Here is a 15,214-nt window from a genome sequence, read left to right on the forward strand (position 1 = left end):
GGGAGGAGGCAAGAAAGCCTGGCTGTATAAGAATGTCTTGTCAACGTACAGATATATGCATCAGCCCTTTGGCATCTATCCTTAATTTGTAAGCATGTCTCCTTATACTGGGGCATGGGAGAAACTGTTTCTTCCATTTCTGAACTGTTGGAATTTTATATTTCATACAGCAATTTTCTAAAACAGTTATGTCCTGACAGAAATGTCCAGAGAAATTCAAGACACTCTGACAGAGATGGAGAATTGTTTCCGGCTTTTGATGCCAGATCCGTTTGACTTCACTGTGAATGACGCAGAGTTAGAACCTGTCATAGAGAAGACTGCTAATGGGGGAGAACCTGCTTCCATATCCATGCAGCTAGCAGACTGCCAACCATCTTCTCTCAGGCATATAGATGATGAACAACCTTGTTGCAGCAAGGACCTTTCTTCAATTTTACCATGTTTAAAAGCTGATAAAAATGGAGACATGAATGAAGAACTAGAGACAAGTGACCGGAGGCGAGCAGATGGAGAGGGATGTTCAGAAGTTGAATTAGCTGCTGCCACTGGTGATGATGACTATGAAACATTTGTTAGGAGTCATGGGCTTGGCTCTCATAAATATACCCTTGACCTGGAAATCTCCACAGGTACTTGTTTCAGTATGAGAAAAAGAATTTGTGAATGTTTGTATCTGAAGTGGTAAGATGTTTAATGCTTTATTGTGTGCATTTCAGTTGGCCTTTGCAGGTGGCTTTACATGATTGAACTTACAAATTCTAATAATCAGCTATTGAAGGTTAAGATTGGGTCTATGGCACAGTAAATGACTTTTGAGGTCTTTGAAGAGCTTACAGTCCCGTAATGTGTAAATATTTCTGTTTCCTCCCTATTTTCTCAGTGCTCACTTCTTTAATGTTATTGTTCACAGTCACATGCCAATGATGTTATTTATGCCCACATTTTATTTAGGAAGAAAACATCTTTTTAAATTGTCAGTAAGCTTCCTTAACCTTAATTTAAAAAGTGAATGAGATGCTGGTGATGAGGATTTTTAAGATTCTATCTTCTTAATCTCATGATGAGAGGTCAAATTACTTGTAATAAAGCCAGGACAGTTCATAATTTTTTGGGTGGTCATTTCTTTCAAAAGCCTAATAGTCTTATTGTGTATTATATTTGAGGAATTACACAGGCAAATGGCCAGTGAGGCAGTAACTTCTCGCTGTTTTTCATAGCTCAATGACTTGAAGGATGGGATTGAGCACACTATGATGTTTGCAGCTAACACTTAGGTGGATGGAGTAGCAATCACTAGAAAAAAGGATTGGGTTCAGATTACTTTATCTGGGGAAAAAGAAAAAGAATATCAGATCCAATAAACACAAGGAGGAAGGAGGGAACAGTCAAGTGCACAGATTTTAAAATGTATGAAAAAGCAGACCATGGAGTGATTGTGAGTCGAGAGTAATATTCTTGCAAAACTAGTAGCAGCGTGGGATATGTTAAGAGACGCTCTGATCCAGCCTGCAGCAGAGTCCCTTGCAGCCAGTGAAGCAGCTTGAGGGGGTTGTGTCCCAGCAGCCTGGTCCCGTTGTCAGCCTTCTCCTCCCCACTCCACTCCACTCCATGGGAGATGCTACTGCTGCCTGGGGAGGTGTGGGGCTCGGACCAGGTTTGGGGCTTGGCCCATCTGTGGCCTGGATCTGACTGGTTGACCCGATTCGGTGGATATGGCCTGCCTCAACCAGCTGCATAGGGGACAGGGCATGGCCCAGCCCTGACTCGGCTGTGTCGTGGAGGGGCCATGGTCCAGCACCAACCAGTCATGTAGAGCTTGGGTATTTGGCAACTGGGGAGGGGTAGCGGTATTAATTGCCATTTTTCTACCATTGTCAAATTTCCTGACCCATGGGCAGCCCCATAGGTCAGCTGCCCTGGCTTCATGGGCTGGATTTGGACCATGGCACAGGGGTTGAGTACCCCGATCTAGACGATAATGCAATACAAATAACGATACAGTTGTTCTCGGTTCTTATGACCGACTGAGTGGTGCTTCCATAGAAGCCCTTTTTTAAGGGTTATCCAGCGCAGTGAAAGCATTATGTTTTAACTTTTCCTTTAGTCTGTAGGTTAAGCATTTTTAGCGCTAATGCTGAAGTATGTAACATTCTGATTCACAAAACCATCTCTGAAGACATTGACTGTGTTAGGAAGTTTCACTTCTGCTGCTTCCAACTTACTTATTTTAGTGAGGATGCTGTAAAGATCATGCTTCAATCCTTTTTTCCCTCTGTTTTCAACAGATATAAAAATTCATGAGAATGAAGACAATACTTCCATAATAAACAGTATCGTGGATGCTCACAAACTTATTGGAAATAAATTCTTGCCCTCCGTGCAGTTGTGGATTCAGGTGAGCTTAAAACACAGATTTCTTCCAAGAGAAATGATAAAAGCTTTCCCCTCTCTTGCATGCTTTCCACCTTTGTCTTCCAGAAAATGTTAACCCCGTAATTAAGGAGACCTCTCCAAGACCACCCCTGGAAAGTGATTGGGTGTGGTTTTGCCAGAGTCAGTTTCTGAATATACACATTAAATAGTTTTGGTGTCCAGCTGTATTAAATATTTGGTCTGTGTGTATGTGACACAAACTAAAACTGAGCAAAAGTTGTTAGGAAATAGTAAATGTAAATAAGTGAAGAAAGAAAATGAAAGGGAGGGGGAGGACCTACCAGTATAGGGGAATGGGAAAACAAGCTACAGTAAGTTAATGTAGTTACTGCACAGCACATGATGTTATGTAGCTGTCCAAGTGCTCACTTCAGCGTAGCAGCAGGTGAAAGTTAAGCCGTGGTAACTTAGCCCTGATTCCTCAGGGAGTGAACTGCCTTATTTAAACTCTCACTTGCTGTGAGATAAGTATGGATGTGTGGACAGTTAGTGTGGAGCTGCTAACATAATTTGCTTGTTTGTCTAGATCTAAAGTGTTTTGGCAGGGGGGGAGGTGTAATAGCTGGCTAATTAAACACTTAGATGAGAGATGGCAACCAGTATTTGCAAAATTTATGTTCGAGTGAATCATCATTCAGTATCTGTTATGTTATCCGGCACATCATACAGTACATACAGCAAACTTTTTTTTTTTTTTTTAAAGAACGCAGTTTAAATAAGACTTGTGTGGTAGGTTTAAAGTAAAAAAAAAAATCAGTTTGTGTCAGACAAGTCTACTTGAGAAACTCATTACTTAATTCATCATAATCTCTAGTCTTGTTGGCCCTCAGCTATTATTCTGAGAACCAATAAAGGTTTAAAGAACCAGCCTCACCAAAATTAAATACTCAAAAGCATAAATGTAGATAAATACTAGTGGCAAAATATAATAATGAAACACAGATAAGATATAAGTGACCAAACAGCACAGGTAATGGATATCAAGCAGATGTGTAAAATGTATAAATTGCACATGTATCCAAATGCATAACTATCTTATTAACGTGTGAAAGCAAATTAGGGAAAAGGATTCTCACTTTGGTTTGAAATTAAATTATAAAGGAGCTCTTAACTTAAATGCAGATTGGTTCTTGCTGAACAACCTTGGTTCAAGGCTGAAGAGCAAAGGTTCCGAATGAACCCAGAGTTCTGCTTGGCTAAAATAGCAGAAAGCTTACTTTAAAAAAAATATATATGTGTGTGTTCCTAATAAGTGTTACTCTAATTAATGCCTATTCCTAGTCTAAAGAATATCATGTCTAAAGTTAGCCTTGTCTAACATGAAACCACTAAATGAACTCTAAGAAATGTTAGCACAACCTTTAGCCTAGATTTTATTCCAGTCCATTTTAAATTGTCTAAAAAATAGTTCACACCTTATGATGTTGTCTGGCATGACCCTCTTCTCTGCTTATTCTTATCTTACCCAAACTTTGCTCAAGTGAATGCAAGCAAATACTATACCAAATCATCACGAAGTAATTTAGGGCCTATGGACTCCTAAAAATGAGAGCGGAGGCTGCTCCGGTGCGCTGGAATTCCAGCACATAGGAGCAGACTCGATTGGAGTATGGGCAATTGCCGCACTCCAGCTGCCTCCTGTGTCTCATGTATCAGTGTTCCTGCACTTAAAAATGATGGCGGAGGACTCATTATCTGTCTAAATCTTAGTCCAGGCACTCTTGCTGCCATTTTTAAGCATGGGGATGCTGATATGCAGCACTTTAATTAGTACAGTTCTTGGAGCATCTCTAATTAAACAGCTGCCCCTCTCATCCCCAGAGCATGTGTAAAAGTGCCCTTAGTCTACAGTAGTGTTTGCCAAAATTTTGATACCTGGGGCACACTTTTTTGGGGGTTTTTTGGTTTGTTTGTTTTTTTTTTCAGATTAAAACTGGCAGCCCACTTGACTCTGGTGCGCGGGCCAGGTCTGGTCCATGGTCTAATCCTACATGCAGTTCTGGTCCACTCAGGACTTTGACCTTGATGTGTGTGGGGCTGCCGTAGATACAACAGCCCATTTTTCACAGCACACTACCTTTGGGAATCACCGCTCTACATTCTTTGCTTAAGAGCTTCGTGCAGGGAATTTTATACATTGAAAGGAAATAAATATAGTATCTCTGTAACTGCTATTAACACCTACTTCTGTGGGTGAAAAATTTTGATGATGCGTAGTTAAATAATTAGACTTGCTAGTGGTTACTTAGCATTGTAGCAAACTGCTTTATTGCATGCCGTGTTAAAATGGAGTAAAACCAGGAATTTCTTTGTTGTTGAGGAGGTATTTGGGGGAAATAATAAGAATATATATCTCTTGTTTTGTAGTCGTTCACTCGAGCAGGAATAAGTGATGATCGTTTAAGGTGTGCCATTGATCTTAAGAATAAATTAGAGTCGGCTCTGGAGAAACATAAGGACATGAACATTGACTATAAAGAGAGGAAAAGAAAAGTGGTGAGTGCTTTAAATTAAACGCTACTGGAGTGGACTATTAGGAACACTTGATTTACCTACGGAAAAACATACTGATAGCAAAAAATTCAACTTAGACTGTAATCCTGCAAACACTTGAGCAGATGCTTAATTTTATCATTGTGTGATCCAGTTGACTTCAGTGTGACTATTTAGCTGAGCCAAGTATAAGCACATTCCGAAGTATTTGTAGAGGATGGGGCTTTAGTAATTAGATAAGATCTTAATACTGGCTGCCTTTAAATATCTTTTAAATATAGATTTTAAATGTAAAAGTCTTTCTTAGTTCCAGCTTCATGTGCATCTTTTATTCTGCCTTTGGTCATCTCCTTCATTGATATTTCTCTCATTAGTAGTACTTGCTGATATTGCAAGTTTATTACTGTGCTAGCAACTCACAGTTCAGAAAAAAGACATTTGTCCCTGCTCCACACTATAGTACTTGTTCCCTGTAGCAGTTAGATGACATGATCAGAAGCATGCTTTCAAAATTAGCCAACAGATGGAGATGGGAAACTTCAGTGTTTCATCGAGATTATTCCCCCGATAGTTTTTATGAGAGAGCAAAACTGAAGCAGAAAGATTCAATGGTGTAAGGCTGCAATTATTAATTGAAAACCAAAAGCTTAATAGTACTTGTTAAATTTGATTGTTGTCAAACAGAGCTCTTACATTGTTTGGTACAATACTGGCCAAACTATATTTAAAAATTATTTTATGTTGGCTAAGGTGCATGGTTCATGTTTGGATTCTAACAGGGTTCTAACAGTTTATCACCCCAAGCTGAACTAAATTTGTGTCGTTCCCGATTCATGCTATGACAGCAGAGTTCAAGTGTTGTGAACTCTGGGCATATAGGCAATACCAGTATTAGAGTGGATGAATTTCTGGCTCCCACTACCTTGCCATGGTAGAGCAGTCCTGTGTACACTGCTCCAGCTGCAAATGCCAAATCTAAGTGAAAAGCAATATTTCGGAATACTCTTGTCAGTGCTTTTCCCTTTGTGGAACATGCACGTAACCTTTATGCAACCAGCAATGGAGCAATCCAGATTCTTGCTTCCTTTTCTGTTGCCTGTTTTACAGGCAAGGCTGTGCATGCTGGCCCTCTGCCCAGAATATTAGTTGCTGCCTTTCTTGTAAGACTTGAAGGACACTTAAGCTTTCCTTTTATGAGTGGTTTAAAAAAGTGCTCCTATCACTTTTGGAAGTCAGTCAACAGGATTTGATGTAAAGGTCAGGCTTTCTAAATCCCACTACTAGGACGGGGTAGAATATTTAATAGGTCATGTACTTTGAATGCAGTGTTTTTATGACAATGCAAATGGTTAGGGGGCTGGGGCACGTGGCTTAGGAGGAGAGGCTGAGGGAACTGGGCTTATTTAATCTTGAGAAGAGAAGACTGCGAAGGGATTTATTTATTAGTAGCCTTCAACTACCTGAACTGGGGTTTGAAAGAGGATGGAGCTGGACTGTTCTCAGCAGTGGCAGATGACAAGAAAAACCAATGGTCTCGAGTTGCAGCAAGGGAAGTTTAGGTTAGACATTAGGAAAAAACTTTCTCACTAGGAAGGTAGTAAAACACTGGCACAAGTTACCCAGAGAGGTGGTGGAAGCTCCATCCTTGGAGGTTTTCAAGACCCAGCTAGACAAAGCTTTGGCTGGGATGATATAATTGGGGATGGTCTTGCTTTGAGCAGGGGTTTGGATTAGATGACCTCCTGAGGTCCCTTCCAGCCCTTATTTTCTATTATTCTATGATTAATTTGAGACATGGAACTTGTAGGAGATGGAAAATAAAGGAATGGTTTATTTCAGGGCAAAATGCCCACACTTGTTCTTAACCAATGCTGAACTACTTTAAATTTAAGCTCTGAATGCAGAAGATAATGAGTTACAGAAGCATTGTCATAAAAATCCTGTGGTTTCTCTGCATGTGTTGGATTGTTTGTTTGTCGTTCACTTTTAGAAGAAAATAGTAGCAGCGGGGGAAACGGGAGGACTCCATTGCTTTAAAAACAAACGGAGCCCATCAGAGAGAGGGTATTACATCCTAATGGTGCAGGGATTTCTTCACGTGCTGACTCGTCCCTTGAGTGGCACTCAGGAAGGGTTGAGGCTTAACTTTGTGGCATGCCAGCCATAAAGTTTGGCTACTCTTGAATTAGAGCATTAGTTCTCACCATGACAAAGTTCTGTTATCTTTGGTGGTGTCCTCTGCATGCTGGACATATACTGACACATTGACTTTTTGAAGCATTGACTCGCATATAGCACTTTAGGGACCAGGGCATTAGCAAATTTTACTTAACTGCTAGCACAGAGTCCACAGGACAGGAAGGAGGATGTGGAAAAGTATACCTTGCATAGTAACCTCTGATGTAAGCTGTATATTTTGACAATTGATATTTCTTGCCAATTCATGATCAGATAGAAAGCATCAATTACTGTCTGCAATTTTTTTTGGTGAAGATTGTCATGCCATGTGACCCTCTCTTATAGCCAGGCTGTGCCCATCAGAAAGGTTATGTTTGTTTTATTTTCATGGCAGGTATAAAACAGAAGGTTAGGAATTTGGAAAATTTGCTTTCCTGATGGCAAGATTGTTACACTAGAACAGATGCGGTTACTCTAATCTAGTGAGAAATACAAATGAGGGGAGGGTGTATGCAGGGTGAGTGCTACTCCAATCCCTTTCCCTGCCTAGTCTACTTCTCTGCTTTCTGCCTTATGTTCTCTGACCAAGCTGCTGCTCTGCTGTCTGCTTCCTGCCCAGGGCTCGCTACCTGATCTGATGCTCTCCTTTCTGCTTCCTGTCCCATCTGCCACTGTGCTTGTCCATCTCATCCCCAGTCTGTCACATGCCGCACATGGAGCCTTCCCCTGTCATTTATGGCATCAGTGCCACAGGTTGAGCATCTCTGCTCTAGTTGAAAAGAGACCAGCAAGTTATGGAAGTCTTGTTATGCACAGTTCTCGCTTGTCAGGTCAGATCAAGATAGGACTGTTGTATTAAAGGTGAGAACCTCCTCACGTAGGTCTGTCATTGGTGCTTTTAATGCAACGCAAACACCCTGGTGGAGGTCACAGAAGTATATGAGTGGTGTACTTGCCTGGCTCTGTAGTCAGGATCATTTTTTAAATATAACAGAACTGACACTTAACCAGTTTGGAGAAAGTTGATTCTAGCCTTTCATATAGACTGATTCCTTGAATTATTTTTTTTCTTTTGTATTTTTTAAAATATATTGCTAATGTTTTTATTTTGTTTTATTCTTAGTGAACTTAGTATCTAGATGAGTAGTTCCCAGTCATTGAATATTTTGTGTAATATTGCCACAGGTAAAAATGTTGTGATTTTGATCATGAGCATTTTTCATAAAACCCTAGCTGTTTTAAGACGTAGTTACTGAGAGATCTCAGCTTCCTTTTCTTAAAGATTTTATGTTGCACAGTGTCAGTGTGAGACAATGAAACAAACAAGGGCAAGGGCAAAAACCAACATCAATGGTTTCTTTAGCTGTAGATGTTCAGATGTGGAGACATTCAGTCAGAAACCCTGCTGTGAAGCTGGAGATGGTTAGGGTGATTCACTTGAAGAGTAATGTTGCTTTCCCTTCTAATAAAGTCCTACTTCAGGATTTAAGAGCGTGCCACTCCCGAAATTTTTAACCACCGTGTTGTGCCCATATCTACAGTGCCCCTGTGCTGATGGGCTGTATGTGTGGATTGCTGAGGAGGAAGTAGAAAGAACATAGGTTTGTCATAATGCTGACTGCCTGATGCACCTGCACTATTGTATACATGACATGCACATGTGGCCAGGTACATCATAGTTGCATTAGGAGTTAGGAAGCGGACATGTGGCTCTTGCACACAAGATCACATCACTTCTGTGGTACGTGGCACTGTAGATCCAAGTTTATACTGCTTTCTCAGCCTCCTCCTGGGTTTTTTTGGGGTCCCTGTTGGGGCTTTCACCCTTCCCCAGGTTAGGACATTGACCCTGCAGAGCAACACAGTTGAGAAATTTGAAGATGTTGAAAATTAACATGGAATATTTTCTCTCCAAATTTCCATGTGCTTATTATATTTGAGGACTAGAAAGTGTTGTTGTCTTATAAATTATTGGGACATTTCCTTTGTTATTTGGTTGTAGTTGTGTTGGTCTAAGGCAGGGGTGGGCAAAATGCAGCCTGGGAGCCAGATGCGGCCTGCCAGGCCATTATATCTGGCCTGTGGAGCCCCTAAAAAATTTAGAAAATTAATATCTATCTGCCTCTGGCTGCCTATTGTGCGGCCCTTGATGGCTTGCCAAAACTCAGTAAGCGGCCCTCCGCCCAAAATAATTGCCTACTCCTGGTCTAAGGACATACGCAGGCAAGGTTCTTTGAGAAGATGTGATATCTTTTATTAGACCAACTGAGTAGTTGGAAGAAAGTTCTTAGCAAGCTTTCAGGTGCAAAAAGGGTGATTGCACCCCAAAGCTTGCTAAGAACTGTTTTCCAATTGCTCAGTTGGTCTAATAAAAGATATCATATCTTCTCAAAGAACCTTGCCGTGGGACATTTCCTTTACGTTTATATATTCTCCCCCATCCCAAAGCACTTAACTGGCAGCACAAAACTTTTATACAATAGAACTTCTCTACAGCAAGCTCAGATGCAGTGAAAACTTATCTATTATGAAGTGGCGTATAGCTGTGTGTTGCTTCAGTGCACTTTAGGGACTGCCATTGCATGTGTAGTAAAAGACAGCTCAGCTTATAATTAAGATTTTCTAGTGGTTAAAGGAGGGTCTCCATCTAAATGCAGCTCTTAAACCATAGCATATAGTAAAATTACCCTTCCATCCTGCCTCAAGTCAGGCCTATGGGAGGAGAGGAAAAATTGCTACAAATGCTGCTCTTATTGTCCAGAGCCAGTTGTTTGTCCCTTGCTGGTCCCTTCTTTCTGCATGAGGTTGTATTAGCCATATATACATCCTGGCAGCCTGAACTCTAGCCTCTCTTGCCTGTCCCAACCCAGCACATACTAAGTAGCCTCACTACTACTTAAGACTAGTCATCTCCTTATAAGAACTCCTGTGGTTTCAACTGGGGAGGGAGGCATTCTGACCACAAAGTGCACAGGTAAGACCCGGGGGATCGCTCTCAATAGTCTTGAATTGGTGAAAGCTTTTGTGTGCTTACCATCTACTTACATTTGGGTAATTGCGGTTGAGATTAGATAGATGGTATTTACACCCTTTAAGAAGTGTTGCATTTTGAAAGTAGATGGGCCAGTGTAAAAGCCCTCTTGACATTAAGTCAAAATTGTGATAGAAATTAGGAAACAGTCTGAGAAGCCCCTCCTATTTTTCAAGACTTGTATAATTGGACTTGTTGCTATTTTTTTCTGTCTCAAGACAGTTCAGCATAATCTCAGTGCCCAGTAGAGGGAGTGCACACTGCACGCTGGACATTTTCCTTTGCACTTCCTTTACCCAGAGCAGGTCAGCATCTTACTCTGTATGTTTTCAGCTAAGATTATTACAACAGCACTCGACCAGGGCTCCTGCAAAAAGTTAGTTCTCAGCTCTATTTAAGTGACTTGTAGCGGTATCATTCTAGTTTACTGGCTGAGATCAGTGTTTATAATAAATACTTATTTTCAGAGGTTTAACTCTATTGTCAAAATAAAGTGCTTATGTCTGGAATGTTGCTTAAATATTTCCACCTAGGGAATACTTCTCTCTCTTTTTTTTCAAGTTACTATGCCTGTCTTTTTTAAATCAGATGCTGCATTTTTAAGTTTTTTTTTTTTATTTTAATACCAAATGTTGCAGATATTGAAATGGCTTCTAAACTTTTAAGTTACAAAAGAAAATGTGTATTTTGATCTTTAAAAATTATAACTGCTATTTTTCATTTCATTTTAGTTTTTCATTTCTGGGAAGAATCGTGGTAACAGTTCAGTTTTGTGCTATGCTGTCCAATAGATCTGTTGATCTAGTCTTATGGCTCGTTAATGTTTTTACTATGTTTATTTATAGTAACTACAGGAAACCCTCGCTATTTGTGGGTTTGGCATTTGCGATTTCAAATATTTGTGAATGCCAAACCCGCATTGTAATACACTTAAAGGAGCTCCTTGGGAGCTCCACACTTGCCTACACCGCGCTCCCGCCGTCACCAACGCAGCCATGCTTCCTCCCCGCAGCTGCTGGGGTCACTGTGTTCATGAACACAATGCCTTATTCACGGATTTCGCTATTCACAGGGGATACGAGAATGTTTTCCCTGTGAATGACGACAGTCTCCTGCAATACATTTTACTTTTTTTTTAAAATAGAACACACACTTATGTAAAACTACATTAGGAGTGCTGTGACACAAGAGTAATGACATCTGTTTTACTCAGTTTTGAATTCCTTAACTCTGTTGTACGTCTCCAGTGTACATGGGCGTTGTCAGTCTATTTAACTACTGTTAAATGCATTGCTGGTTAAATTTAAGTTATGGATTTTACCTTATACTAAAACACCTCTTAAAACAAATTGAACAGCTGTCTGTGCCACTGTGAGTGTTACCCTGAAAGTTTACTGCAGTATGACCCCTTTTTTGTGCATTAAAGGAGAGAGTATAAAATGGCACGTGATTTTTGTGTCTCTGGCTGAGTCTAGATAAGCGTGGATGTGCCGAGTATGGTGCTGCAGACCCATCTGCGGTGCCACGCACCACACATGCAGTGCGGGGAATGCCTGCTACCTTGCAGCGCGGGGGGACTTTTTGGCCCCAGGTCATCCTGGGGTCAAAAATAAACCACACCAAAAAAAACAAGAATGGGGTGGCACACGTGGCAGCCGCACACACCGCCCAAAACTGGAGCCCGGTCAGTCGGAGCTGTGCTCTGGCTGCCAGTCAGTCTCCCAGCTGCAGGAGCACTGTGGCTGCAGCTCCCTGAGGCCGGCAGTACCCCAAGTAAGGCTGCTGGGTCCAGCACAGTTGCTGGCCCCAGCCTCCCCTACCCCACCCAGGGCAACCTACTCTTACGCCACAGTGTGCGCCGCAGAGGCATTCCCCGGGGGCAAGTAGCAACAGCACAAAATGTGCCACTGCTGCTTGTCCCTGGTCAAACAAACATCCACACTCTTGTGCACGCGGCCTGGATTATTTGGTGGAGCCAGCAATAAGTAGCAGCAGGGGAATTTTTGTTGCTAATGCACATAACTTAAACATACCAGCTGATCAATTCTTCAAAACTCTTCCAATATGGGATAGACTCACTGTTTTAAAGTGGAGCAGAGTAATGTAGGTTTGACTGGCAGAGAGCGATTCTTAACTCCAGACGGTTGGGACATTTTGGCACGATTCTTAGGCTATTTTACTTTTCTATAAATGAAGTTGGATAGGTGGAGTTCTGCCAAAATCTTGTAATTGCTTGTTGAAATCAAAATGCTTTTACTTTGTGGTTATGTATTCAGCAGTCCTAGAACATGTGTTTTTTATTTTACCTTGTTTAAACATTTTTTTTTTTTTTTCCAGCACAGTCAAAAATCCCGTAGGGAGTTGAGACACTGTTTTCCAGATAAACCTAACTTTTGAGTAAATTCTCAACTCTTTAGCAAGTTCAGTTGTGTTTGGGATGTGGAAGCCACAGAATGAATTGCAGGGCAGATGAGACTGAAACACGTTAACAATGTTTGGAAATACGTTCTACCAGAGTGGGAAAAATTTAACAGGTATTGGACCAAAACATAATTGAAAGGTGCATTGTTTGCATTTTTAGTGTTTTTATATTCTGCTTGTATTCTGTCTAGTTTGGCCTTACCAGTTTCAGGTTCTGTCTGTACTACACTAATTTGAAATACCCTGTGTCCTGGGATGGCTTATATAGGTATGAAACTAAGACATTTGTTATATTTATGCTAATCACAGCAGAGCAGGCTTTTTATGTTATCTACAAAAAGAATAGGCAAGATGAAGTGTTTCCTGGCAATGGCCTCAATGAGGATACAACTTGTAAAAGTCCCTGAACACAGTGATTCTAACAAAATACCTTTGCTCCATATTTGTGACTTATATTTATGACTTCAGCTTCTCTCCACATGTCTAATGTGGACTTTTTAAATGAGCTTGCATCTGACAACCAGGAATGTAGCTCTCTCTTCCTAGACAGCAGAATTCTGTACTAAAATACTCTGGTTGTAGTTTTTTTCTGATAAAAGAAACGAACACTTAAGATGATCTACTGTGACCACATCCATATAACTTTACTCAGTAATACCTACATTCAGAGGCATAGCAAGCAGGATTTGTGCCATGGATAAACCCTGTGAGAGAATGGGTACAGAAGGTACTTTTGAAGATGATTGAAGGTGTAAGAATGACTATAAATTATATTTGCCAGTTCTTGGAATCTCGCTTAACAGAATCAGACCCACATTAGAATCAGAACCCAGGAACTAACACCAAGAGGTATTATGTTACGTGCACTTTTCACAGTGTATTAGGATCTTGGTTTAAGAAATTACGTGCATCAGAATCAACATTTTAAGCCATAATCTATGCATATGAGCTATTTTTCTCTGTTGACTGTTAGAATTGATGAAGAATCAACAAAGTGTCTGCATAGTAACTGCATAGAGCTTCTTGATGGGACTTTGACTTTGCTCACTTTACTTTGCTGCCTGCCAGCCTGAACAGTGTATACCTGCTGGCTGGCATTGCTCTGCCCAATATCAAGAGCAGTGGCCAGCAGGATAGAATGATTGAGACAACCAGAAGATGCGAGACATCCTCTATATGACTGGCCCGCAGCACACACATGTCTGAAGTTGCACAGGAGCTTCCTCCCCAGCACACAACCTCTTGATGCCGCACTCCGGGATACATGACTACAGATGTGGAACATGAGGCTGAGGAAATACCTGACAGTGGAAAAAAATGTATATTCCAGCAGCCAAGTCCTTACTACCAGGAGCTGAAAAACCATGGCAAAGATGGTGATGTCTTAATCGCTTATATACTGGAGTCAGATGCTCCAAGGAACTAATGAAAAAGTTCAGTTACCTGTGACTGTGGCACAGAGCCTCAGACTATGCAACACCTACTGCAATGCCTGCTGCTCAAAGGCACATGACTTATGCAATGAAAAATCTTTCAAAGTACAATAAGCAAGCACAAGCATGCATAACAAAATCATCAAGTGTGATGTAGAGACATGAGAAAAAGAAAACTTTGCTGCCTCTTGTTATGCTTCATGGTTATAAGAATCAAAAGTGCTTTACCCAAAGGGATTCTAATAACAGATGGACATTGTACTACTAAAAAAAAGACTGAAAGGAAAAAGAAGCTAATAAAAGTGTAATTGGAACAAAAATACACTTACTGGAAAGACGAGACCTTTCAGAGTTGTTACTATTTTTATCTGAGTAGGCCCAATTGGAAATCATAACCTCATTATTACAGGTACCATATGCATATATAATGAAAATATAGAATTGCAAGCTCTTTGGAGTAGATACCCAAGCGTGGAAAGAACACTTGAAGGCAGTAGGACTACTTCAGTGCTTTCATTTAATCATGTTCATAAATCTTTGTAGGATCAGGCATTAAACCTGTGGTTCTCAAACTTCTTAGCCTCAAGGCACCATCCATAACATTTCTTTGGAATTCAGTTGCACCCTGGTTGAGAACCACTGAGCTATAATAGCTGGTGCCATGTGATGGGGATGGGGACAGGACCTCACCCCACTGTGCTGTTTTTTCAGCATCTAATCCCTGCCTGGTTTATACCCGAGGAGGCACACATATACCTCATTGCTGCAGCTGCTCCTCCAGGGACTCGCATGCCAATTACTGGAGTCATGTGAAACTCTCACTAGCTTTGGGAGTGTGGGAGGAGCAGGGGAAACAAGCCCAGTTAAAAAGGAAGGTCTGGCATCTGCCTGTCCACGTGTCGGTGCACACTGCTTGGAGCTCAGGGACATGGAGAGCAGCTGTGGATGCTGCTTATTTGAGGGATGCTGGAGCACCTGGTACAGGAGGAGCAATCCTTTAACTCCTGACACAGGGCCTGCAGAACCCTTGGAAGGATCTTGAGATGCACCATTTGAGAGTTGCTCCCTTAGTGTAAGCTCTTTGGAGCAGCATCCATGTTGTCATGAGACTCATGCACAGCATTCAGCATAGCAGAGCCCTGATCCCAGATTTGGGCGGTAAGCTCTTGTGTTGCAACACACATAATAGACAATATTACTAAAATACTTGCATGGGTCCTGC

At 41.2% G+C, this 15,214-nt stretch overlaps 1 protein-coding gene across 3 annotated transcripts in view; it reads left to right on the forward strand.

The window, feature by feature from the left end:
- UVSSA (UV stimulated scaffold protein A) overlaps positions 1–15,214 on the forward strand; it is a 79,080-nt gene that overhangs the window by 11,558 nt on the left and 52,308 nt on the right. For all 3 annotated transcript variants that reach the window (XM_014607727.3, XM_019478593.2, XM_059721476.1), the window contains 3 exons: positions 201–632; positions 2,289–2,398; positions 4,804–4,932. In XM_014607727.3, the coding sequence (XP_014463213.1) occupies positions 201–632; positions 2,289–2,398; positions 4,804–4,932 (671 nt within the window). The remainder of the gene's footprint in view (positions 1–200; positions 633–2,288; positions 2,399–4,803; positions 4,933–15,214) is intronic.

The sequence above is a fragment of the Alligator mississippiensis genome, chromosome 2 (assembly GCF_030867095.1).
Source record: "Alligator mississippiensis isolate rAllMis1 chromosome 2, rAllMis1, whole genome shotgun sequence".
Taxonomy (NCBI): domain Eukaryota; kingdom Metazoa; phylum Chordata; order Crocodylia; family Alligatoridae; genus Alligator; species Alligator mississippiensis.